Source organism: Haliotis rufescens, unplaced genomic scaffold (genome assembly GCF_023055435.1).
Source record: "Haliotis rufescens isolate VD_foot unplaced genomic scaffold, xgHalRufe1.0.p SCAF_2, whole genome shotgun sequence".
NCBI classification, from domain to species: Eukaryota; Metazoa; Mollusca; class Gastropoda; order Lepetellida; family Haliotidae; genus Haliotis; species Haliotis rufescens.
The window spans coordinates 69147883-69175738 of NW_025963890.1; the positions used below are offsets into that span (position 1 = coordinate 69147883).

Genomic DNA, 27856 nt, shown 5'->3' on the forward strand with positions numbered 1-27856 from the left:
TTAGCGCTTACGCAATGCCAAGGATTGCTGAAAACCAATGTCTTCGCCCCGTGGGTGTGCTGCAAACACGAATGGCGCAAAAAGAAAATGGCAGATGTTCATCGAAAGACAATTTCATCATTTGGGAGAAGTTATCTGCGGAAGGGCAACACTCATGACTTGCCGTGGACCGTTGCGTCAACAAGAGCGCCAAATACATCACCATCGAATAGCCATTTCTTGCTTGTTACATAATTCAGGCACCATCAAACATGGGTGTGTACTTTCAGTTTTCCGACGGCAGTTTATTTTTCCCTATCCTCAACATAGTCATCAAAGAATCAAGTACATTAAATGAGCCAACAAAAAGCTATTGTACCATAGTTTATTCAGAGTACACTGGGTTGCTAATGTACTTGTCGTATTTCATATTGCCCTCGCGACGTCGTTGAATGAAGAAGACGATAATGCCGCCGAGGATGCCTCCCAGGATCAACATTGCGATGGCTATTCCAACTATTGTACCTTGGAAAGTAGGACACATAAAAAATAATCGAGTGGTGAGCAACACAGTGGTTAATGATGAATGAATATGTATAACTGATCAGTGCTTGCCGAACAACATTCCGTTTCCAGACCTCTATAACTGATCAGTGCTTGCCCAACAACCTCCCGTTTCCAGACCTCTATAACTGATCAGTGATTGCCTAACAACCTCCCGCTTCCAGACCTCCGTAACTGATCAGTGCTTGCCTAACTACCTCCCGTTTCCAGACCTCCGTAACTGATCAGTGCTTGCCTAACAACCTCCCGTTTCCAGACCTCCGTAACTGATCAGTGCTTGCCTAACAACCTCCCGTTTCCAGACCCCCGTAACTGATCAGTGCTTGCCTAACAACCTCCCGTTTCCAGACCTCCGTAACTGATCAGTGCTTGCCTATCTGCGTTCAGCTTGAAGAGCTCAAGAACTGATCAGTGCTTACCAAACTACTTCAGATTCCTCAGCTCTATAACTGAACAGTGCTTGCCTAACGACATTCCCTCCCCTGGGCGCTATCATTGTTCCATCTTGCCTAACTACGCCCCGCGTCCAGGGCTCTGACGGTGCTCCTGCTTTCCTAACTACGCCCCGCGTCCAGGGCTCTGACCTTGCCCCTGCTTTCCTAACTACGCCCCGCGTCCAGGGCTCTGACGGTGCTCCTGCTTTCCTAACTACGCCCCGCGTCCAGGGCTCTGACCTTGCCCCTGCTTTCCTAACTACGCCCCGTGTCCAGGGCTCTGACGGTGCTCCTGCTTTCCTAACTACGCCCCGCGTCCAGGGCTCTGACCTTGCCCCTGCTTGCCTAACTACGCCCCGTGTCCAGGGCTCTGACGGTGCTCCTGCTTTCCTAACTACGCCCCGCGTCCAGGGCTCTGACGGTGCCCCTGCTTGCCTAACTACGAGGTCTACTAGACCTTTAAGAGCTTTAACATTGCTTGCCTGACACACATAACCTAACTACTTGTATAAACACGTATTAACTTCAGGCTGATATGTATTCAACTTGCAAGGCAGCTAGCTATATGTACGCCGAATCTGTTTAACGTTATATTACACCCACAAAATACCTGTTGCTGGCGAAGGTTTGGACGGTGACGTTTCTCCACACTGTGTTCCTGACGATGACGATGATGTTTTGAGACCTCCTGAAACATTTTTAGGTTCATTGTGCAGAGACTCATAACATTATTATCATGCGAGATATTAGTTTACTGAAATGTAACGTTATTATCATGCAAGATGATACGTTACAATAATACGTAATTCTATTAAGGCGAGATAATATGGGACTACAATGTATTATTATCATATACCAATTAAAATAAATAAATGCAGCAAAGAGGGTTTGGGTGATACTGGCACAGTCAGGGTAGTCAGGCTCATCATCAGCTCAGGGCCCTTGACCCCTCTACACCCAGACCGGACATCGAATGGGACTTCTCCCAGGAAGCGCTGCCTAGGCGAACCCACAGCTAACGTTTCGAAGAATGTGAAGACTCCCCAACACTGCAGCCTTCTGCATTACCCAGATTGTCAGAAGGGCTGTATTCATGGCATCAAACCCGGGTACCCCCTTAAAACCAGTCAACAGATTGGGAGGTACCAAACGTAAGGCACCGAGAACAAGGGGACAACTTAGTACTTAGGATGCAAGCGTGACATTTCGAAAGTGAGATCCGCATATTTGCAATGTTTTTCCTGAATTTTATCAATCAATTAATTCAAAAGGGACAGAGATTTCAAAGATATAGAGGACTTCCTTGAATTTATCAAAACGGAGTAGATCAGGTTTGTTGCCCTGGATAAGTCTTAGGCTGTATACGGGCCTATTCCAAAGAATTTTGTGTTGATCATTTTCCATGACGCCCACCACATCGTACCATGGATTGACCTGTGTGTCAAAACCACAAGCATGGCGAAGACGGTATTAAAGGGGTCGAGCCACTCCATCATGTCGCTTAAGATAATGTCTTTGTGCCAGAGTTGGGCATCCACTGACAATGTTTTGGACATTCGCATAAAATTCATTAATAATCAAAATGTCATATCAATATTTGGATGCAAAATCATACATTGACGGTTTCGAGTGGGAAGTGACTTGTCCTGGGCAGCAAACAGAAAGCCTTCTGTTTTGTTTCACTCCTCATGCCAGGCGGCTTTGTCCAAGCAAAGGACTCTGCAGGGTTGCTGCTGCTCTTCTCAACACACTGGACAAAAACGCGATGCAGTTGTAATTCAGATAGCCTCGCCTGGGTTGAGTATGGGATGATTTGATATGACACTTCGCTTGGTTGACATTCATTTGTCTACCGTCCAGCAGCACAGAGCCATCAACAAAATCAACATTGACATTGAGATTATGTCCATCATAGTTGGCTCGTTTAAGAAAACTGTGGAATGTGTTGTTTCTTCGTGAGTCTTGGCATGCTTCACAAGAGGATCATCAGACAAATAAATGTGTTCAAAAGTGCACAATAAAAATCTTTCATGAAAAGCCTCAACGTTCATCAAACCACGTCCTCCCATTATGATTGCAATTGGTAAACATGCGCGATTGAGGGACGGGCGAGGGCTGTGGGATCTATTGTCTGAAGTGATGGGGCTGGAATACATTCCAGTGACTTCAAAATTCATTGTTGAGGTAAAGAATCATATGCTTCTCTGTAGTCTATCGAACACATTGAGAGGTTACGGTGGTAAGTTTTAGCCTCTTCAAAAATCATTTTCAGAACCATCAATTGACCCCTTAGAAAACCCAACATCCCTTTCTTGCTCTTTTCTGCTCCATATAAATTATGTGATTGGAAGCGCAGTATGATGACCTAAGTTCTGTAAGACACCCTGTAAATAATTGTACTGTCTTTTCAGACAAGTAATAGGGCGGAATATTTCGTGTCAGTCAAACCACCTTTCTTTGGGAGAAAGCTGAACATCCTCCCTATCCATAAGAGAATTCAAATAGTGAAGTAATAGCGCCTTATTAGATTGGGACCTTTTCATTACCTTTTTTCAGGCAGTCGGATGTAATGAAACACAACAATGGTGACTTAATTTTGTTATGTACATTATTATTGTAATCCTGTACCCATGGTTTCTCGAGGTTACAGTTGCCGGGTATAGACCACAAGTGATTGCAAAATCTTTCACTTGAATCCATGCTTGGCCTTCCCTCACCAATGCCATTGCTTGTATTTAATTGCCCATAAAACTGCTTTTCAATAGTTTTAAACAGCTTATTTTGTTTTATGAAATTGTTTTTCTTGCCCCCACTTTCTTTTAATTTATGTCCAAATCATTAACTTTGCCCTCAAATTATCAAGAATTTTTTTCCACATTGATGTTTGACGTTTTGACATCGATTGCCCCGAGGAAGGTAACTTCAAGCAACGTTATTGTTCTATCCAGGAAACATATTTCGTTGTTCAGATTGTTTGACTAGGAACCTTTTTTTGTTGAATTTGTATATGTCCCTGTTTTGGTTCAGTTTCTTTGGAAAGTGTATGGAGTTCTTCCAGCGTTCGCACAGCCGCATTAATTAACGCAGCAGTTAATGTCATGCAAAGAACAGTCCGCATCAAGGGCAACTGAAATAATGTCATAAATCAAGTTGATTCCGTGAAAATGATTGGTCAAATTGATAAATTGGCCTCGGTTTCTCAAACGGTAAATCCCAGATTGGATAATAGAATGACATAAACAAAATATACACCGGATCATCGGAAAGATCATTGGTAGAAGAGGAGTACGAATCGGGAGAACACTCAAAATCTTCGAGGCCACCATCAGGTATTTCATTTTGTTAGCACCAAATATAAAAGAGAGAGTAATATAATATTATTTATCATACTTTTCTATGTATTTCTGTAGTATTGCGAGATGATACTTTCATGTTATGTTATGTTATTATCATGTCAGGTGATACTTTACTGTAATTAATTATTATCAGTGTTATGTGATGGGAATCTGGATATGTTACCTGTATACGTTGCTGTAGGAGGTGTGACGGCTGGCGTTGTTGGATTGTTGCAGACACAAGCACAGGGAGTAGGTTTCTCCGTCTTGCGAGGTACCTGTGTGGATGCAGATATAGTTTTCCCCGTCGGTTTCGTCGATCTTGTCGTGGTTGTTGGCGTCGTTGGCGTCGTTGTCTTTGTTGGTGTCGTTGTCTTTGTTGGTGTCGTTGTCTTTGTTGGTGTCGATGTCGCTGTTGGCGTTTGAGGCTCTGTGTGTGCAGATGCATCCGTTTTCGTTGCTTGGGTTTTACTGGTGCTTGAAGCTTGTTGAAACAATGATGTTGTTAGTGAAAATTGCATATCAGTTACTGTGCTACTCCTGATATAACAATTTATCATATAATGGGTAGGTTTTTCGGCAGGATAAAGCCAGCGGATAACAACGATATCCTTTGGGGTCATATGCGGATAGAGATGCAAATATCAAAAGTCAAGTATGGACTACTTTCAGTGTTTATAAACAAACATGGCGTTGCACTTGTCATTCGGCGATCGAGTCTGAATTAACCATCGGGAATCTGGATAAACTACAGGGATAATTGCAACAATTATCAAAAGAACAGTCTAATGTACTGAAAATCAGTGTCTAACTGCGACGTAGCTAAGGCATGCTTGTGGACCTCCGCGGCTTGAAACCTTTTCCACAAATAAAAATAGTTGGATTTAGCCGAAATATGTTTGAATTGTTACCTTGTTTCGTTTTGGCGTTTTGGGTACATCTGACTGCACTTTTTAACGTTATGACAGAACAGGCCGACTGTCAACAACGTCTGAACGTGGCCGTGACGTCTCATAGGCTAGGATTAGAGTAGCTTCCCTTTGACAAAGGGCAGTTACTCTAGGTAGCGGACAGATCGATGGATTGCCGCGAAAGGAAGTAAAAACAATTGTTGTTTTGTGTATAAGAAACAGATTTCAGTTGGAACTATATTGGCTACTGCCACTGTCCGACTGACACATCACGTACCCAGTGACGTAATAAATATTAATGAGCGCATTCCAGGAAAACTCGCAATGTTTAGGTAATGTTTGTGAGAGAGGGAAAGCGATTTTCAAGCACAGAATTGAAGAATGACATTATATGATAAAGAGGTTATCACGCTTGTGTGTTCGGGGATGGTAAATATCCTGTATTAGGAATAAACACTATGTATTTGGCTCGCCAAAGCTCGCTAAATACAATGTTTATTCCTAATGCAGGATATTTACTATCCCCAAACACACTCGCGTGATAACCTCTATGTACTACTGTTGTAACGAACTACTGATAAATGAACTACTGATAGACCAAAGTAATAATATAACGGCCTATTGATACCACTAACTATTTATATGACGAAGTGCTGATATATTGCTGAACTATTGATATAATGCATTACGAACTAACGGCACAGGGTACTCTTGATATAATGAACTACTGATGTAACGAAATACTGTTTTAACGTACAAATACGTACTGTATTATTGTATATGTATGCATGAAGTTGTGCATAAATTATTTGTCTGATTAACACGCGTCAGTCCGAAACAGAAATGCACATACTCTGAAGACAAGTTTTCTCTGTGAGATCAGGTGGTAGGTAGAGACTTCCATCTGGGTAATGCATACCTGAAACAATAGGACAACTGTCATCCCATGTGACTTCACAGGGATATTTCATAAATGATTTTAATATGACCATACATTTCACTTCTACTCAATTTGACTCGATAAATAAAAAATGTAAACATGATCTTTTAATATTGCTGCAGTGAAACCTCGACAACTCGAAGTCCTGGGGTTAAGTGCAAAAACATATTTTGATATAAAAATACCCCATGATTGAGACAAGCGATATCGGCGATAATGGACCCTTGTGCCGAATAGGATTGATCGTCACAAACGAGAAAACGAAATCAATAGTATGTATATTGTTTTCATTTGAAACATCTTATGCCGCAGTTGATGGTTCGATGTCATGCATAATAAATTTTCAGTTAATATTCAAATATCCGCGTTCATTTTCAAACTCGACCGCCTCCGTGGGGTAGTGGATAGTGGGTTTGCCCAGAGGGCGCAAGGTTGGTGGTTACATCCCGGCCGCTTAATACTAAAATACATTGAAAGATGCCTGTTGTTATCCTGCCTGTCGCTCAACATTTGGGGGAATAGACTGTTCGACTCGGACACAGTATACTGTTTCTGAGTGGTGTATCCATGTTAAACTGTGGCCAGAGGGCACACCACACACGCACACACTCGTGCATGTGCGTCGCATGTATTGAACGCTTGTCCATTTCAGCCCGCCTCACCCAATCTAAGGTGACATGCCATTACATTGTTTCTGTCCTTGCCAAACAGGAGAACAAATTATCTCACAGAGATCCCCTGCCAAGAGTTTCCGTCAAATTTAACCCCGCCCCTTTTTATTTTCGTTTTTCTCTATGTTCAGTGTAGACAGGCAAAGCTATATTTAACAGCTCCCTAACTCCATGCCATTTCTATACCGTGGTTGCAATCTGTTGTAATAAAGTAAAATGTCAGTATATTCAAAACGTCAACGTGTATGAATAACCGGTTTCGTTTATCTGCCTGAGCAGATTAGATAGGGCATAAAAGGACCAATAGTGGTGAACATGATATGAATGGATTTCTGACATCATTGATGACACCAGTTTTTTTTCGAAAAGCTTAAGTATGTCCTGCTCCACAGATAGAACCCGCCACTCACAGTTTCATTAAATAGCAAGCGTTTGTTGCCTAACGTCGCACCCAGCAATTGTCCTGCCATACAATGGCGGCCTGTAAACAATCGAGTCGGACAACATTAATGTATTGGTTAATTTTTTTTTACATGATCAAATCACTTATACTAACGATTGTAAATACTGCACCAATCATACGGGATAGCTGACAGGTGGTCGACATCATAAAGAGACTCAGTTTGAAGTCTGCACGTGCGATCCGTGCAAAATATGAAGCTGGCACATGAGAAGCCCGTTTCTGCTACACACAACTTGGCACAGTCAGACACTGAACTTTGCTCAGTCCTAAACTTTGCTGTTGTTGTCACGGTATACCCCTTGCTTTCCTTGAAGTCTGTGCTGTAGTCTCCTGTACAAGAATAAATCATATATAGAAATTAGTGAGAATGAGAACATTTTGAAATATAGATTTATCAAGTCATGGACCACGAGATAGGTTTGTCCAATGAACACTGCTACCTAAAGCTACGAAACAGCAAACTATTCAATGTGTTGGCAGTCCACCTCTTTTCCTGATGACCCGTGAAGATTCCGGGGTAGAATAGGTCTTCAGCAACCCATGCTTGCCGTAAAAGGTGACTATGTTTGTCGTAAAAGGCGACAAACGGGATCTGGTGGTCAGGCTCGCTGACTTGGTTGATGCATGTCATCGATCCCAATTGCGTGGATCGATGCTCATGATATTAATCACTGGATTGTCTGGTCCAGACTCGATTATTTACAGACCGCCGTCATATAGCTGGAATATTACTGAGTGCGGCGCTAAACAACAAACCAACCAACCAATCTTTTCCTGATTCAATGTGGTGAGGCATACTGCCTATCAAGGAAGTTAAAAAATCGTAAAAGTCATACTGTCCAAATATCTCACCACCTCTGCTTTCATGTCACATATATTTTTTAGCTGTTTAAGTTGATATTGTCTTTTATGATTCCCTAAATAGTTTTTTTATAATATCATATAGCCACCCTGAACTTTCACCTGAGAACATTACATTGTCCTACATGACATTTCAATGTTCAAAACACCAATTCAAACGTCGTTTCTGCTGTTCAATGTTTAGGAGTAATGGTGGAACTGCTAATGTGCTATATGTAAATTATAACCACTGAGACTGGTATATGTAGTTGCCCACAGCACAGCTGTTATTTAGTTTGGATTATTTTCTAAAACAAAGATCGCAAAACCTATATTCGTAATATTCAAGATTGGTCGAGTTGTTTTACGCCGCTCTTAGCAATATTCCAGCAGCGTCAAGGCGGTGCTCATTAGAAAGGATCTTGACACATAAAGAGAACTAATTTGGCTTTCCTCCCACATTGACCTCATACGGAATGTTAATGAAATCTGAAACCAATTCATTTCCTGGGTGGTTATGTGTATATCTATGTGTGTGTGTGCGAGAGTGTGTGTGTGTTTGTGTGTGTGTGTGAGAGAGAGAGAGTGTGTGTGTGTTTGTGTGTGTGAGACAGAGAGAGTGTGAGAGAGAGAGAGAGAGAGAGTGTGTGTGTGTGTGTGTGTGTGTGTGTGTGTGTGTGTGTGTGTGTGTGTGTGTGTGAGAGAGAGAGAGAGAGAGAGAGAGAGTGTGTGTGTGTGAGAGAGAGAGAGGGTGTGTGTGTGTGTCAGCGGGACTTTCAGGATGAACAGCATTGAGGACCAGAAAAGCACACGTTTTCCTGGCAGTGATGGGTTGTACGTACGCAAATAGTTGTCCCACACTGTGCTTGAAACAATATCGGAGGGGGAGACGTCGTTGCGATCATGTGACTCGAGGATGCACGTGCCGTATTTCTGAGCGTAATTAAAAGATGTACATGGTATTGTCATCGACGCTCGTATACAAAGTTGTGCACAGGAGTTGACCGTTGGAATGTTAGGATGTGTCTCGGAGAAGGATTTGTTCCCAATGTAGGTGTTGTAGAGGGCGCTGAATCCAAGGGTATAATCCCCTGAAACACATGGACCGTCATCCCGTGTTGACAAAGAAATATACAGTCATTTATATGTTATACTGGAAAATATAGACATCAGGAGATATACACTCTGATAGGGATACACATTGGTAGATATACACATTACTAGAGATGCATGCTGGTACAGATATAGATACTGGTTGAGATATGCATTGGTCGATCGATACACATTAGTAAAGATAACTGGACAAACAATTTCAATCCAAACCTCAACTGGAGCATAAAATCTATGTCTAAAAAAACTTAACAAAGAAGAAAATTGCAACAAAAACTAACATTTAAAACATTGGTTTTAATCAAATGTTTCCAGGAGGTTTTGTTTTGCATTCGGAATACCAGGGAAGAGGAAAAGATTTTATTTTTCAATTCATACCTGAAACATATTTTTTTTTTTCGGCATTTGAGAATCATACCTTCACTCGGCAATACACTTGTGTCTCAGTTTTCACTGATGTTGAGAATCATACCTTCACTCGGCAATACACTTGTGTCTCAGTTTTCACTGATGTTGAGAATCATACCTTCACTCGGCAATACACTCGTGTCCCAGTTTTCACTGATGTTGAGAATGATACCTTCACTCGGCAATACACACGTGTCTCAGTTTTCACTGATGTTGAGAATCATACCTTCACTCGGCAATACACTTGTGTCTCAGTTTCCAGTGATGTTGAGAATGATACCTTCACTCGGCAATACACTCGTGTCTCAGTTTTCACTGATGTTGAGAATCATACCTTCACTCGGCAATACACTTGTGTCTCAGTTTCCACTGATGTTGAGAATCATACCTTCACTCGGCAATACACTCGTGTCTCAGTTTTCACTGATGTTGAGAATCATACCTTCACTCGGCAATACACACGTGTCTCAGTTTTCACAGATGTTGAGAATCATACCTTCACTCGGCAATACACTTGTGTCTCAGTTTTCACTGATGTTGAGAATCATACCTACACTCGGCAATACACTCGTGTCTCAGTTTCCACTGATGTTGAGAATCATACCTTCACTCGACAATACACTCGTGTCTCAGTTTTCACTGATGTTGAGAATCATACCTTCACTCGGCAATACACTTGTGTCTCAGTTTTCACTGATGTTGAGAATCATACCTACATTCGACAATAAAATGTATCTCAGTTTTCACTGATGATGAGTTCGACACTCTCACCAAACAATATAGGTGTAACTTTTTTTTAAATGTTGAGGGGCGGGCGGGTAGCCTTGTAGTTTAAGGGTTCGATCGTCACGCCGAAAACCCGGGTTCGATTTTCGACACGGTACAATGAGTGAAGTCAATTTCTGGTATCCCCCGCCGTGATATTGCTGGAAAGCGGCGTAAAACCATATTCACTCACTCACTTACTTGAGAACGATACCTGGAAGGATCCTCGTCACGACCTCAAACGTTTAAGGGGACAATATTGTCTGACCCACATTCAGCAAAGAATGTAACTATTTTATGAGCATGAGACTTACGTGTGTAGACATGAGATGCCTCGGTGTGGGTAACTGCATGACTGGTGTCAGGGAGTTCAGAGGCCAGGGAACACTTGCCACTGCTTGGTTGGTACTGGAATGTCTGGCACGAGAAGATTAAATGGGCTAGACACTGACTTGCGCAGTCTTCCAATGACAGTCCGGTAAGGATCGTATTACCATCTCCTCTGGGTAACGCACGATTTGCAGAAAACGTGAAGTGATGCAAGACTGATACTGCAAATAAGCATATATTAAACTTTATGAGACACAAATATGTAGATTATAACATGGTCCCTTTTCCGAAACATTCCTCACGGTATCCAGAATGGAGGTAGGAAATCTAGGACCGTACATTTGGCCTAGTTTTGTCAACGCTGTTGCTTCTTCAGCCAGTTCGGGCCACGTAAAAAACTGCTGTTCTAATTTGTTTAATATAAATATCAAGAATTAAGTTTGGTTTCCCATTGTTTCATAATGCAAGAAACTAAATTGGTTTCACATCATGTATTTATCCCTATTTTACCAAGATTCAAGATTATATTACTTTTCTATTTAAAAAATCTGCAGTTTTATCAATGATATTTTATATTGCATTGATTGATCCTAACATTTTGATGAATATTGCGATCCTGATGACCCTTGCCTCCAGATGTCGGTTGTGATCCCAGTGGCGTTAAGTACAGTGCTCTGAAACATATGATGGAATTCTGAATTTATGAGCGAGTGAGGATTTCAGTTATAAGACGACAGGTCAGTTTGATGCGGGGAAACGTACGAAGTGATGCAGGTCGTATATTTTTACTACAATAAAACCCAGGAGTACGGCTGCTGACGAGCCAAGACACGACAGGGAGAATCTGGGATTCGAACTCACGACCATAGGTTTCTAGGAACAAACTTCTGAAAAACGACTTCCGGCGTCTTAGACCACTGGGCCAACAGTGCCCCATGATTTTGTAGGTTGTTGCAGGTAAAGTTGATGCCCGGTATCCTTGGATCAGTCATACCGATATTCTATATTCATACTGATTAAATACAGACCATGTCTGTCTCACAGCTTTCACTTTGAAGCCTCCAGTTTCGAGACCCCTATGGTCGTTGTTTAGAAACCAGGACCCACCCGAATATGGCCCTGTATCTGCCCCACCCCCTCCCCGCTCATGGGTTTCACCAAAGTTGTAAACGTCTGTCACATCATATTAACATGGAAAACTGAAACACTTTTCCAATCAAAATCAACTCACACACGTCAACAACTTATTCATTCACTCGATTCAGCCAGTCTAACACACTCCGCGGTATCCCTCACAATACCAAGGACCCGTTCCACAAACTATCGTAGCCCTAGGGGGATTTTAATTCCCATACGGGACCATAGACTTACGACTGTCTTTGCGCTACGATCGCTTTGTGGAAGGGTCCCTGGAATGACTCCTGGACAAAAATGTAGTGCCCATACCGTGTTTCCGTGGGGGACAACAATGCCCACTTGACCACTTGTCACTGCATTCGCCAGCGCCCTGTAAGCCTGACCCCTGCCAACCTCGTGGCCAGCGCCGGCTAACAAAACACAAACAATGGATTTGAGGTTCCACGCGTACTAAACATGGAAAACAAAATGGATTCAGTTTCAATTGTGGCAACATTATTGTTACGGAACATGGCGGAAACCTATATTATCATGGAGATACAGAGCGTGATAAACGATGAAACAAAGCGCCGTTTCAGGGATAACTCTGTGCAAGGATGGGTACACGTTATTTAGTGGAGATATTTGCATCAAATGTCGTGTCCTGGGGGTTTCAATGAACACTGGAATATCCAGAACGTTAGCGGATTAGTTGTTTCAGGAAACTGTGATCCTCGATGATGAGTCAGCTGTGGAACAAATTAAAAACATGGTTTTCTTAACACGCATGTCCATAGAGACTTTATACAAGGCATGGTCGCACAGATGCAAAGGCACCGCTATGAAGAGTTGCGCCCCTTTGCCATTCCAGGATCCTCTGGTCATGGGTTATAAACATGATTTGATCCTTGGTCTGTCAGTTTTATACCCATGCTTGTGGGTTTCACCCAAATGGTCAAACTCAAAATGAACTACAGTGGGCTTTCCTCAAACCGATAAAACCCACACTTGGTTCAAAGCGGCGTTGTTACCAACTCACTCACTCGTCTCACCTGTTAGAGGCGCCTGATCCAGTAATGTACCGATCAAGTACGTGTCGTTTTCACCCCAGTGGACTTCCAGGTTCTGAATACGTAGTGGGGTCAGTCGGGCTGCACTGGCGATGCTCACCCTTCCCACATCGTGTAGGACTGTTTCTTGTTGCGGCAGAATAGAAATTGGATTACCTGAAATAGCAAACAAAAATCCAGCCAAACATTTTTCATGGTTATCTACTGATCAGTTTCTGTGATTTTCAGGCGCTTCAGGCACGTCACACGGATTATCAGTTGTCCGGATAAAAGAATGAATGATAAGGGATTACGTATGTACACGTTACCGGCATAAGGTGTCGAAAGGCGAGGTTTTCGGATTAGTAGATGTCCGTATTGATAAATATATGCTGAGGATTATTGTATCTACCCGTTTTCAACAGAATTGTCCAGAAGGCGAGATTCCGGATTAGTAAATGTCCGTACTGATAAATATATGCTGAGGATTATTGTATCTACCCGTTTTCAACAGAATAGTCCAGAAGGCGAAATTCCTGATTAGGAGTTTTCAGTAAAACGGGGTAGAGATTTTTATATGATTACAGAAATCGTTTACGCGCTTAATTAATTTCATTAGGGGAAACAGTGGTGCCCATGGAGGGTTGATCGGTTGTTTAACGCCGCACCTATGTTTATGTCCTCTACATTGAGGCGGCCTGTAAATATTCGCGTCTGGGCTTGACAAACAAGTGATTAATATTATGATCAACGTCCACGGCCAACGGGGTACGATCTCATAGTCACCGAGCCTGACCACCCGATCCATTTTGTCGCCTTTACGTCAAACTGGGGACCAGTTTTAACCCGTCATACCAAGGAGTTTTTTTCAAGGATTTGTTCAGCATTCGTATGATATAATTCACTTGTTAACATTCTGAATATGATGGACTACCTGGGAACGTAATCTGAAAGTCTATTCCTGGAGCGTCCTTGTAGCATGTTGTGATGTCGAAGGCGTTGATAACATCTGGATGTGTTTGGTCGAAGTCGTAATAATCGTAGATGATTCCAAAACTAGTCTGTAAAATTAAAACATATCCTCCTTCAGTCATAGGAAAACATACTTCCTTTTGCCATAGTAATTTGTACTTCCAGATTTAACTGCAAAGTGAGTCCGTTTCATAAAGTCTGTCTAATAATCAACTCATTTATCCATGAAATATCGGTTTATCCTCACTTTGCCACCAGGCCACCAGGGATTAACAGTGGCTATGTTTATACAAGCATGGGGGCCATATCAAAGTCACCAAATACTGAACTGAGTTCACCCCCTCAAATTAATGTCAAAAGTGTTCACTGGCAATATTGGTAAGCGAATTTTCTTATTTGTTTATTAATTACTGATTAACGATCAACGTTCAGTTTGTATAAGAAAAGGACTTTCATTAATAAATTTCTGAAACACATAAAATGGCCTGGCCTGGCCCGTGTGCGAAATACGCATGAGTCGGAAAGCGCACGTTAAATCTCCAAAGTAATTGAGTAAGTAAGTATTAATAAAATAATGAAATACACTGTAAATATGTGAATGTATGTATCAAAATGCCAAATGTAATCATGTTATTTAATGCTATGAAGTGCTATATAGAATAAAATAATAAAATACACTGTAAATATATGTATGAATGTATCAAAATGCTAAATGTAATGTTATTTAATGCTATGAAGTGCTATATAGAATAAAATAATGAAATAATGAAATACACTGTAAATATGTGTATGAATGTATCAAAATGCTAAATGTAATGTTATTTAATGCTATGATATGAAGTGCTATATAGAATAAAATAATACAAATTTTGTGCATATCATATATCAAAATTTTGAGATGACCCCTGGTGCCTTCTATTGTTTCACCAATTAGCATGCCTGGCTGATTTTCATACTGGAAACAATAGGTATTGGCAAAGTGAGGAGATCCCGAAAAATCGACCAATTTACGCAGTTATGAAAACATAGAATAAATAGCAACCTCTGGATAACGGCTTGACACCGGATGTAACGTCACAGCAACATCTAGAATGCCTATCTAACATGTAATTTACATGAATTCTTTGCGCCTATCTTAGCAATATTTAAACAACAGCATGGCAAGGGAAATAGATTTCACCAAGATGTACTCGTATGGGGAATCGAACCAAGACATTCGGAGTGACGAGCGAATGCTTTAACCGTTAGACTACCTCATCGTGAATTTTACCACAAAAATAACAACACTTGTTGCACAGTTTTGGGATAACCATTTATGGCTGTGATGTATTTTTATACATCGTTGCACCTAATTGAAGAGTGAGTGAGTTGGGTTTAACGCCGCTTTTAACAGTATTCCAGTTTTATCGCGACGTGTCAGCTTAATGTGGGAGGAACGCCCGAAGTGATGCAGGTCTCAGACGTTTACCACTTCGTATAACATCGATATCATCATATTGTAACATTTCTATGAATTCATGTTAAGGCGTTTCAGTCAGTACTACTACTTTTAGCTGTGAATATATAAATAGAGGAAATCTACTAAATTCGCCATCAACTATTGTGATGGTTTTTACACCTAGAGATCTCTCACATGCTCACAAGCAAACCTTTCCGATAACATTCGATCGTTTTAATCCATATGTTTCAGCACCGTCAAGTAAATTTGGATTGAAGTTCATGATGTCGATCACTGGATTGTCTGATCCAGACTCGATTATTTATTATATATCTGTAATTTCAGTAGTCTGTTACAACAATGTTGACGCCGCAACACTAAAAGATATTAGACCAAACTATTTCAGCTTTGTCCGAGAGACACAAAATGTTCTGAATTTCAGAGAAGTTCAGTTCGGTATGGCGGTGCAAGACCATACTGACATTTGTGTGTGAAGTATAGGGTCTTTAACCGGATCCTAGCATCTATTGGCAACAATGCAGATTCTTGAGCGTCGGTTTTGTATGAGACTACTTTGATGTTCCGGTAACTGATACGAGTATTAAGATATTAGTTCATGTCAGTCGCAGTGCATCTTGTGCACTGACGAAGGCCAGACACCCTTTCCTCATTGAGGCCATTAATGTTGACGAAATGCCAGGGAATGGCATTTCTTAATATGAGGAAGGATAAGTCGGAGTTCCTGCAACGTTGTCGATCGTTACGTTCACATCAACGCAACGTTGTCGGTTCGAGAGAACAGCGACAACAAGCTGAGGTTTGAAATAAATATTGCTTTTTGTCAACCTTGGTAAAAAATATGTTCGTAACATCTCGTAGCCTTTCAAAATTTACATCAACTTAAATAGTTTCTGTTTTTCGGGCCACTCGGTGAGATAAACAATAATGTTGTTTGGGAAGACAAGCCATGTATCCTAGGCGTCATGCTGTTATATGCACATTTTGCAACGAGCTCCACGTTCGTAACATGGTCAGCAACATAAGGTTAGCTTACCGTAGGTTCCGATATGTCCAGTCTAACAGGCGTATCAGTGCTGTCCGGGTCATTCCCAATGTCATTCGCACTATGCCAGTCATGCTGAAAATATCACAAATGTTGAGTAGGGTTTCGATAATATGGTAAAACTATTGAATTGAATATCACAGAGGGTAAAGAGAGCAAGTTTGATGCATAACGAAATATATGAATGAGGAATGTACCAAAAGAACAATTATTGTGAAAATGCTGTAAAAGATTGATATGTTATAGGAATTTTAATAAGTATCTTGTTTCGGTAGATCAGTTGTGAAATGTTTGGCAACTCACGCTCATGAAGTAGATCTCAAATGTGACGTTAAGGCCCCGGAGACTCCCGTAGTCCGTCCTGACTGCTGAGTACACGTCACACGCGATTCCCCGGACTGTTCGCTGCTCACGGAGTGGAATAATGGCCATGGGGCAAATGTAGCAGCTGTTGTTTCATATTACTTTATTCTAATAAAGTGTTAATCAAAGATGGCTTTCACTATTTTAACATTGTCCTGCTCTAGTGTTAATGACGAACAATTTTATGAATAAATGTTTTAAGTTGTAGCTCCGGTATTTTGGAATATGTACGAGAAGTTGAGATGGGGAACGACATTCAAAGATCAACAAAACGGGGGTTGAGGGTGGGGGAGAGTGATAACGAGGGAGAGAGGCAGACAGACACAGGGGGACACACACAGAGAGAAAAAGGCAGTGGTATTTAAATTGTATTGTCACGTGTTCGTTTTGCTGCTTATTCTTGTCCGATGTTATAGTGCTAACCCAATGAGATTCGAAGCCCCCAAGGATACCCCCTCATACAAAGTACACTCCAAGCCGACCAGTCCTTGTTTTAACCCCTATATGCCAAGCACTAGGCAGAGTAATAAGTCCCATGTTTAACGTCTCTTGTTATGTCGCGACCAGGGCATCGCACACGGAAATTCCGCTCTCCGGACAGACGCTGTATTGTATTTACAGAGAGACAGAGAGAGCGAGAGAGAAGAAGATCGGCACAGAGAGAACTACAGACGAATGGGGGTGATGAAAGATGATATAAGGATTTGCATGTCATTGGAGTCACTGAGAGTGCATGTTTGAGCGAGAGCAACCGGAGTGTATCAACCGGACAGTGTATCAACTCAATGCATGTAGCTTAATGCTCCAGTAATGCAGATTTCAGACGTTAACAACTTTGGTTTAAACCCAGCACAGGTATAGTGCTGACAAACTTAGAGTGAGTGAGTTGCGTGTAACACCGATTATAACAGTATTCTAGTTATATCACGGCGTGTCACCTTAATGTGTGAGGAAAGCCCGAAGTGATTCAGGACTCTGGTGAAACGGATGTGGTGCTGACAAACCTAGAAACGTAATCGGGGGAACCAGGATCCGAACCCACAATCATAGGTTTCTGGCGTGCCCAAGGGACTCAAATCCACAGAGGGAATTGCGGCGCCTTAGACGATTGATCCAACCGTGCTCCTGGATGCGTGTTTGAAGAAGAGGTCCTTAAGATCAGGACTGAAAGATAGGTGGAGCTGTTTTAGGAAAAGCTTACCTGTCCTGAATAAGCATAGGATGAATCCAAGCTGAACATCCCCTCTGGCGGCTTCAGTCTCAGTGATGACGTGGACGCATCTGGAGCTGCATCCCAGGTATCATTCTGTATGTGATAGAAGTTGCAGCGCGGGAAGTCTTTGTAAATGATATAAGCCAGTCCTGAAATATAAGCGTTATCTTTGTATTCTATTTACACTAGCATTAGTTTTTTGCCGAGCAGTTACAACATGTGTAGATTATACTGATTTTAGGATTTCAACATTCTAGAGCTTAAGGGAGTGGGGGAATACTTTGAATACTTTGAAATGAATTCGGGTATATTAAGGCGTCTCTAATCATTATTAATATGGGGGATATCCAGAATGTCTGAGGTCAATCGGTCAACAGCACGGTGCTCATTGTACCATTTACCACCTTTATTTGTACCTCTCTCTCTCTCTCTCTCTCTCTCTCTCTCTCTCTCTCTCTCTCTCTCTCTCTCTCACTCTCTCTCTCTCTCTGATAACCATACCTGTGTTGAAGTCGTGAATCTCTGTGATGGCGTCAAGGGTGTTGTAATGGTTGTTTTTGTGTGTTGGTCGGTGGTCCCAACGGACGAGTTGGAGGTTGTAGTCATACCAGACCTATCACACACAACCCGGTATGTTATAATTTTTACTGCTTTGTATATACTGCTCTCAAACATTGTAAAATAGCCAGTATCAGTTTTCTTCATTATTATCGGCGATATTTCGTGTTTACAAACGAACTGAAAACAAGATTGCAACTATTTTAAAACACTGGTCTTCACGATGTAAGGTTCCAGTAGCTTCCTGAATTCGATTAAAAACATGTTTGTGAAAGGACACGGCGCATATCGGATCTTATTTAGCCCACTTGAACTGGAAACATATTTCGAAGGTAGTTTAACATTTCATTGAAAGGGGGCATGTATCACAGCCAGTAATGTTTCATTTTTGACAATTTTAAAGTTTTGGACTAGAACAATAATAACAATGATTCAAAAGGGGCGACTGATTTGTGTGGAAAGCCCGGTTTCGAGTTTTTCAGAGATGTGTGCTTCATATAAACTCAAGGACATAAGATAAATAACAAAGTTATACTAGTTTTCTTTAACAGTGATTTTTGTATTTTAAAACAGGGTAATTTTACAATATTTTTGGATAAACACTGACAAATCTAGCTGAATAACTTCATTTTATCGACATGTTTTGCGAAGAAGGTTAACTGTCCAATATTCGATCACCAATAAAAATGAGCCGTCACTTTCAAAATGGTCGAAAAAGCAACTATGAAGTCAATCTGACACGGCGCCGAGTAGAGACAGTCAGTCGCCCAAAGGCGTGCACAAGAATCAGATGCCATTCTGCCTGCAATGCCAGCGCTAACGCCACTCTTGTCTCTGGACGTGGCTGACGTTGCCAATTCGGTCGTGCCTGGTGGCCCCACAGATTGCTCTATTAGAGACATTTCAAGACATCTTGCCGGCCAAGGAAGAGTTCACGTTGTTGGCGTTGAAACGTAATCTGGCACTGTGGGCTGTATGGCGTTATCTTGCTGAAATAACGTTTGCGGGTAACGTTGAAGAAATGGCGCATAGCTGGCGTTATCACTTCATTGACGTAGCGTGTAGCGGTAAGCGTGTAGCGTCTTCATGTCTCCACAAATCCCAACCCAGACCATCACACTGCCAACATCGTGTGGTTCAGTCCAGTCCTGGCCGCCGATAAATACGCATCATGCCATCTACTTTGACGAGTTGGAACCTGCTCCCGTCGCCACACAGTACTCTGCGCCAATTGCTCTGCAGCCATCGCTCGACATTCCTCGCCCGCCTAATTCTCTGACGTCGGTGTTCACGCGTTAACGTCATGCCCTTGAACGGTCGGTTGGCTCTCATAGTGACGATGTCGTCTGGACATAGTCTTTTTGTTGACGGGATGACCAAGCGCATGTCGTCCCGATCTTTTCTAATATTAATCGCGGCATGACCACTTTTGACAACTGAATGTGCCAATGCCAAAGAACATTTTCGCATCCGTTTTAAAACCAGATTTGCATACGGGTATTAATCCAAGGGTTATATGCCTTTTTCCGAGCACGTGCATTTTGCGCATGTCTGTTATAGGAATGAATAAGATGCGTTTAGGCGATACGTTTCAATCTATAGTAAAAGGTATTTTGACATTGGTTGAAAACATATTGAACAAATATTTGAGGTGACGTTTCCTATGTCCTTCAGCTTATTAGCAATTGAATGACCCAGGCTTTTTTTGTTTCCTGTAAGGCAGGACATGTTTACCCTTTTCGCAAACACTTGGTGTCATCACTGATTTTCAGTGCATCATTCAAATATTTTCTATCGCTGTTTTCGCCTTTTCTGCCCAATGAAATTTGTTCGGGCAGATAATCGAGACAGATTATTCTATTCCGCGTTTGCTATTTAAGATATTTCATCTTGAGTCCCGGAATTGTTTATAGTTAGTTTGCTTCATGAAAATCGACCAGTCTACAGTGACCATGATTTCTCATTATCAGTCATTTGGACATTTAATTTGTACGCTTTCACTCAATTCCATGATGGATGTCTTGAAAGCGTTGTTTAGAAGTGACCAACCAACTGTCAACTTACGTCTTCCTGGTAAACCATCTGTCCGCTGAGGTGAGTTACCTCCTGTCTGTACCGATACTGCGGCTTCAACTGCGGCATGCGACGTGTCTGACGACGACCTTCACAAGCCACGCCTACTGGCGTCTAAAATAACGACGTACAGATCAAGTATTGCACAACCCGGTATTGACAGACACATGGATGCGTGATATAATTAAATGTTTCCATTCGCATTTTTCAAACTGATGATGGAGAGAGGACAAATGTCTTATGAACACACGCAAATGGGGTATATTCGTGCGGTCGACATCGGGTCATGCTTAGAAATCAGAATGGGTGGTTGGGTGTTCTGTTGTCTTCGTTGCAAGCTCGGGTCGATCGATCAGTTATCATAATCGTTTCCCTTTAGTTTCTTTTACGAAACAACTTACCTGAAACACTGTAATGTCAGTGAGATAGCTCTTGTAGCCAGTGTAGTCATATATGTGATGAAAGCTGGATCCTGGTCCGGGGCCCGCCAAATTTTGGTAGCCGACGACTTCAGCCCTGACCGGGACCTGAGGAGAACCACCAGCTGTGTTCCAGTTGGGAACTGGAATAAATCATGATGAGGACATTCACTGACTCACCAGCGAGGAGTAACCTTTGAGCCGAGACGACACATATCTCACATCATCGGTATTTGTTCACTACGACCTCTTTGCGAAAATAGACCTTCATGTATCCATTGTGTGAATGTTTCTTGTACTGAACGTACTGGTCATCATAACACTACTATAGCCATTCCTTCTACTTCCATATGTGTAATGATTTGATGAACATGTCATTGGTAATTTTGTGTTGTCCTCGAGAGCCTTTGTTTTATCCAGATTCATGTCGGTTATTGAAGTCTAATATGTTTAATGTGTGTGTGTGTGTGTGTGTGTGTGTGTGTGTGTGTGTGTGTGTGTGTGTGTGTGTGTGTGTGTGTGTGTGTGTGTGGTTCTGAGTAGATTCGACTACTAAGATCTAATGGTTTCACCCCGGTGTGGAGGTGAGGAGTATATTGTTTCCTTACACAGTGTAAATGAAATATTGTGTTACAAAAGCACCCTTGCATGTTAGTACACATAAACTTGCCAGAGAAGTAGTAGTCGAGGGTGAAGTTGACGCCAAGGAATCCCCAGTACATGCACGACTGCCAGTGGTCACACTGAATGCCCCGGACAGTAGACTTGCCCTTATATACCTGGAAGAAAGTGAGTTCAGCAGTGTTGCATGTGACGGCGTGTCAGTCTAATGTGGGAGGAGAGCTCAATGGGATGCTGGTCGTAGATGCATAAGGCTGTCGTGAAACCCACGAGAAGGGGTATTGATCTGACGGACCAAGGATCCTAATGATGGCGTTTCGAGGATTTGTATTTATGGGATTCTGGCACAGACAAGGGAGGCAACTCTGCACAACGATTGGTCTAAGTTAGTGTAATGTTTTCAATTCAGTCTACAAACTCTGGTAATTCAAATTGGGGTGTAACGTTTAGGGGCTTGTGTACAAGTTTTGTAGCACAGTGAGGGCACACGCTCATAATCGATTCTGGTATCCGAGGGCCACAACTCTAGTGCCAGCTCACTCAGCCATCGAACCCCCTTTTGTTTAAACAGTCCTCAGTAACAGAAAATCAAAATGTCAACCCAACAAAAAAATAAGTCTAGAACATCTGTCGAAACACATTCCAGAGGGCGTAAATGGCAAAATAGCGATGAAAATTACATGATCACCCAACAAAATTGATAACACCAGGGAAAGCGAGTTCTGCGTTTAAACGTAAGTGCCAGTGAATAAGGTGTGACATCAACGTAAGTGCTAACACCATGAAGTATAGCTTGTGTTATCTATTAGAACAACATCTCTAAATATGTATAGTGTATATGAATAACATCATATAATATCAAAGCAGATGACACCAAGAAAATCAACTGACATATGGAACTCGGCGTCTTGATTCGTGTTTCATTATTATCATATTTCCTTCTTGTCCATATGCCATTTATGTTTTGGAGGTGGGCAGCGCCTTTGCTGCTAACAAGGATCAGGTTCTGGGGACCTTGGCCCCACGGGGCAGGCTGATTGAGTTCTTCATTTACATAAGATACAGACCTCGCCGTATTTCTGGGCGAACTTGAGTACAGACGCTGTTGAGTATGTATGTGGCATTGACGACACGCCTGACGCCCCTCCTACCAAAACATCCACTACGTCTGTCGACTGGTTATACACGGTGCACTCTGAATCTGTGATATAAGAAACACAACTGTTAAATCACGACCAAGAACTTGTAACTAAAAAGAGGGACTTGCCTTCTGTTTGGATGCCAATATGATGATCGACGCTCGGGGTATATGAAAATAAGTAATATTCCTGCTGTATGATCCATGCAAAAGGGTACTATGATGGCACACTGTCAACCAAGTCACCAAGTCTCATCATGCGACCAATTTAGTCATCTCTTCCAATAAGAATATACTCAACAACAAAAGTTCCTGTGATACCAATAATTCTGCTTTTTTTTCAAACAAGTAAAGTTTGGTTTTCAATATTGTAGTACATGTATGGAATCAAGTCACAAAAACGCAACTGCTACAGCAAAGCACGCATTCCATGCAAAAGTTGACTTTTATGCAAGCCCCGTGCATTTCACTACCCAAGAATGGGTATAAAAACATGTGAGTTAACGGGATTCCATATGCATTGTTTAGCATCGTGCTGACAACAACCACTCAGAAAAACAACAAAATAACGCAATTATTCAACATTTTAGCTAAAATGGATAGAATTATCATTAAACCGCCCGCAAGTTTTCAGAAATGAGCGGGCCACTGTAACTTGATAATGCCCTCATATTGCGTAACGACGGGCCAATATCACGTCCGTTGTTAGGTGACGTCATAGGATAGGGATTGGTGACGTCACATTCAATAGTGACGTCATCTGGTTTGTTCTATGACGTTTCCATATTTGTAAAAGTGGATCAGTGACATTCGTGTTGATTGCAGTAAATGTTTCAAAACCGATATATTGTTGTTTCTTTGTATTTGATAACAAATTCCATCCATTTAGCTATAATAACGGTAACGCTATTTTTCAGGGCATTATCATTTGCAGGAGCCCTCGGTCTTTTCAACTGGCCTCCTTCGTCGGGCAGTTAATCGAAGACCTCGGGCTCCTGCAAATGATAATGCCACGGAAAACAGCGTTACCCTTATATTACGAAATGCCACGCCTGTCCGAAAATGAGCGCCATTGGTATGCTTGAAGCAGGATCGAGTCAACGTGATGTTGCAAGACAATTTGAAAAATCAACACATTTACTTTTTGTATCGATAATATTTGAACATGATTGGGGTCAATTCATTTCTTAGCCAAGTCTTCATTGAACCAGATTATTTTTGCACAATATTACTCAGCCACAAAATACATTTTATAAACAGTTGCAAAAATGTGTGATGGTTAAATAAAAAACAGTTCCTTCAATTTTCAGTGGCATGAAAAAAACCTCTTTGAACTTTCTTTTGTCCCTCAGTTTAAACACGTGAGATGAAAACTTGAAGGTCTGGAAATATGTCACGTACGTAAAGCGAAAATAAAGCGACATAACCCTTTCCATTTCCAATACAAATCTCTGCATAAAGCAGTCGATTGTACGATTCCGACTATATCATAAGCCTAGTCCTTATGTTTCCGTGTTTGTCAACACCATGCCCGTGCTCGGGGGATCCAACAAGGTTATATACCTCCCACCTCAAACTGACACGTTTTGATATAACTGCTGGGGCGGTCGGGTAGCCTAGTGGTTAAAGCGTTCGCTCGTCACGCAGAAGACCCGGGTTCGATTCCCGACATGGGTACAACGTGTGAGAACCATTTCTGGTGTCCCCCCCCCCCCCCCCCGTGACATTGCTGGAATATTGCTAAGAGCGGCGTAAAACCATACTCACTCACTCACTATAACTGCTGTTCGATGTAGCATTAAATTAACCTCACTTACTAACTTTAAATATCACTAAAACTTTGCTGACAATGATACAATAAAGACAGGATGATTGAATTCATTAAATCCTGTTGATCAGATATTTCATGTTATCTCAACTTTAAGATAATTACGATTTTATTGGGACCATAAAGTCTTGACCGATATATCAAATTTGTTTGCAGGTGTTCGACCTTTCGAGGTTTTGTTCATGATTTAACAATAACGATATATAACGAATTTCACGAGAACACAGTTTCGCTGTCGATTAATTCAGTACCGGGAGCCTACTCACCAAAAATGTGGTAACTCTCGTTTGTGTTGATGTTAAGAATAACGATTTCGCTATTCCCACCTTGCGTGGTCTTCAGAGACGATGCTCCAAAGATGACCGATACATACTCATCGGCCGTCACAGTCATCGACTGGTCAATGATTGCGCCTTCGACGTGGACTTCATACTGCAAGGGCAGCATTGGTAGTCTTGGATCTGTATCATAAAGACGTGAAACAACGTTACACTAAAACCATCAGTGGCGCCACATCTTGTCTGTATTGATTCGGATAAGGCGAAGTCGGATAAGACGAACAGTCGGCTACGTAGAGTTGTAATGAATGTAGATGTGAGTAATGTCCTTCGTAATATGTAGGAGGCACGGGTAGCCCAGTCGTCTAAGGCGCCGCGATTAGCTGTGAGAGTTGCGTCCCTTGTGCATGCCAAAAACCTATGATTGTGGGTTCGAATCCCGCTTCGCCCCGATTATGTTTCTAGGTTTGTCAGCATCATACCCGTGCTCGTGGGTTTCGTGTCTGATTTGGATATTCATGTTAAGCTGCGGCATGGTATCTCAGTGAGCTAGCACTATAAATCGGCATCAGTCCGGCCTAGTACAAGCAGCCACACAAACACACACACGTACATGCACGCCGCTATATAAGTGCAATAATCTTGGACGCGACGTTAAACCTTTAGCTCCTTTTGAGTAGTGTATTTCACTTGATATGCATATCAGTATCTGTAATGGCCTTTCTGTTTTGAAGCAATAGGGCGGGTTGATTTTAAGTTATCATGCTTTATTGTTTATAACTAAAAGGGTGTGTTGCAGAAATGTACAGATATTGCTTTTGTTAACCATCACTTTGAAAGTGTGTCTACCTTTCTAGCCAACATAGAGTTATGTTCAAGTGTATATACATTGAAGAAAATATACACTACTGAGAGTACTGTTGATACGATACTCACCATCTGGGCCGACAGTCACGTGTGGATTTGTCGCACACATTGGAATCGGGAGTTGTTGCCCTTGCACTTGAACCCCAAATAACACAACACAAGCCACGAGGAGAGCCTGAAATAGGTAACGGCTAAAATATATATATATATATGTTTATGTTTATGTTTGTATGTATATAAATGTTTGTGTGTGCGTGTGTAATTAAAATGTTACATACATACATACATACATACATACATACATACATACATACATACATACATACATACATACATACATTTAAGATTAGATGGAGGTAGATGGATTGACACACTTAGCGTGTTGAAAGACGTGGGGAGGATTGACAAACACACGTACAGGTAGATTGACTGACAAAGAGAAAGTAAGAAGGAAAGATGGGTTGACAGGCACATAGATAAAGGAATGAATGAATCACAAACAGAAAGAAGCTCTGAAAGAGGTTGAAGGGTGACAGGAAGACATGTAAAAGGACTTACAGAACGAACCTAAGAAGGAAATAAAAGGACTGACAGAACAAACCTAAGAAGGAAATAAAAGGACTGACAGAACGAACCTAAGAAGGAAATAAAAGGACTGACAGAACGAACCTAAGAAGGAAATAAAAGGACGGACAGAACGAACCTAATAAGGAAATAAAAGGACTGACAGAACGATCCTAAGAGGGAAATAAAAGGACTGACAGAACGAACCTAAGAAGGAAATAAAAGGACTGACAGAACGAACCTAAGAAGGAAATAAAAGGACTGACGGAAGGAACCTAAGAAGAAAATAAAAGGACTGACGGAACGAACCTAAGAAGGAAAGATGGACTAACAGACTTATGAGCAGAAGGACTGACAGGTGTATGGGATAAAGGCCTATCGGACATATAGCAGAGTGAACCACAGACAGAAATCATTCTGGAAGAATTAGAAGGGTGACAGATTGACAAGTAAACGGATGAGATACAGACAGGCACAAGGAATGGCAGACCGACCTGAACGGCACAGGTCACAAATCAGGTGAAGATAGGCAGCGTCGGTCGGGGAGAGTCCTTGGTTGGGTGATCGCGTTTCGGCAGCTTGGCTCCTGAGAGTTTCTAGGGCTTCGGTCCTGCCTCACACGGAAGCACATGTAACACACGTGGCGTCCCCTTGGGCAAGTGACTTTGTTCGAAATTTGCCTCTGTTCACCCAGCAGTGAATGGGTACCCGGTAGGATGAGATGGCAATGTGGTTGTTAACCTTCTAGCGCTTAAGAGGCAGCTTGGGTTGTATGATCCCCAGGGAGCAGAGACTGATTCTTGAGTGCACACTGATCCAGTGAACGGGGTAATAATAGCGCTTTGAGCATGCCACTGAGTGGGGTGGAAATATGCGAAATATAAATAGCTTATTATTATTATTATTATTATTATTATTATTATTATTATTATTATATATGAAGAAGCACTGAAAGAAGAAGTTGGATGACAGACATAGCTATATAGGGGTGGGATGACGACAGACGGACAGTAGAGGGATGACAGACACACAGGTAAAATGTCTGACCCACGTCTGATATCTACAATGGATAGCTCAAGTAAACAATACGAGTGACACAGTCAATACAATTGCCCTGCATACTGTATCAAACGTGAAATGGTCAAAAATGAGAACATGCATAACGGCTTAATTTTAAAGAAACACTTGCCACAATAATTAACCCAACGTCTGTGTCTGATAATAACAATCTTTTTTTTTCGAAGAAGAAGAAGATAGTATGAAAGCAAGTGTACCTGTAGGATTTGCATGCTGACTGGTGTCGACTACGGGAAGGCCGGTGAGACATATATGCTGACAGATAACAACCATTTCGATACAGGACAAGCCCTATCTACTGATATGGTGTTGTGGCAACATTAATGAGACATTGACTAGTTTCCTGTACCAACTGTCACTGATACACATGTGATGAATAACGAACAGTCGGCTCTTCAGAATAGTAAATAATGTTAGGGCGACGTCGAAGGTTCCTAAAGTGTTTTTTTTATCTGGAGTAAAATATTTT

General features: G+C 41.7%; 1 protein-coding gene across 1 annotated transcript; it reads right to left on the reverse strand.

The window, feature by feature from the left end:
* Positions 1 to 363: 363 nt before the first annotated feature.
* LOC124124341 lies at positions 364 to 27671 on the reverse strand. Its single transcript, XM_048399412.1, has 22 exons — positions 27585 to 27671; positions 25816 to 25921; positions 24868 to 25062; positions 22703 to 22836; positions 21685 to 21793; positions 20997 to 21157; positions 20587 to 20709; positions 18466 to 18577; positions 17953 to 18113; positions 16692 to 16793; positions 16380 to 16463; positions 13829 to 13976; positions 12919 to 13092; positions 12197 to 12297; positions 11346 to 11424; positions 10735 to 10971; positions 8980 to 9228; positions 7391 to 7627; positions 6077 to 6142; positions 4497 to 4796; positions 1588 to 1665; positions 364 to 504 (listed from the first exon to the last, which is right to left on the reverse strand). The coding sequence occupies exons 1-22, from the start codon at positions 27597 to 27599 to the stop codon at positions 365 to 367; spliced, it is 3111 nt and encodes a 1036-aa protein (XP_048255369.1). The 5' UTR covers positions 27600 to 27671; the 3' UTR covers position 364.
* Between the last annotated feature and the right edge of the window lie 185 nt (positions 27672 to 27856).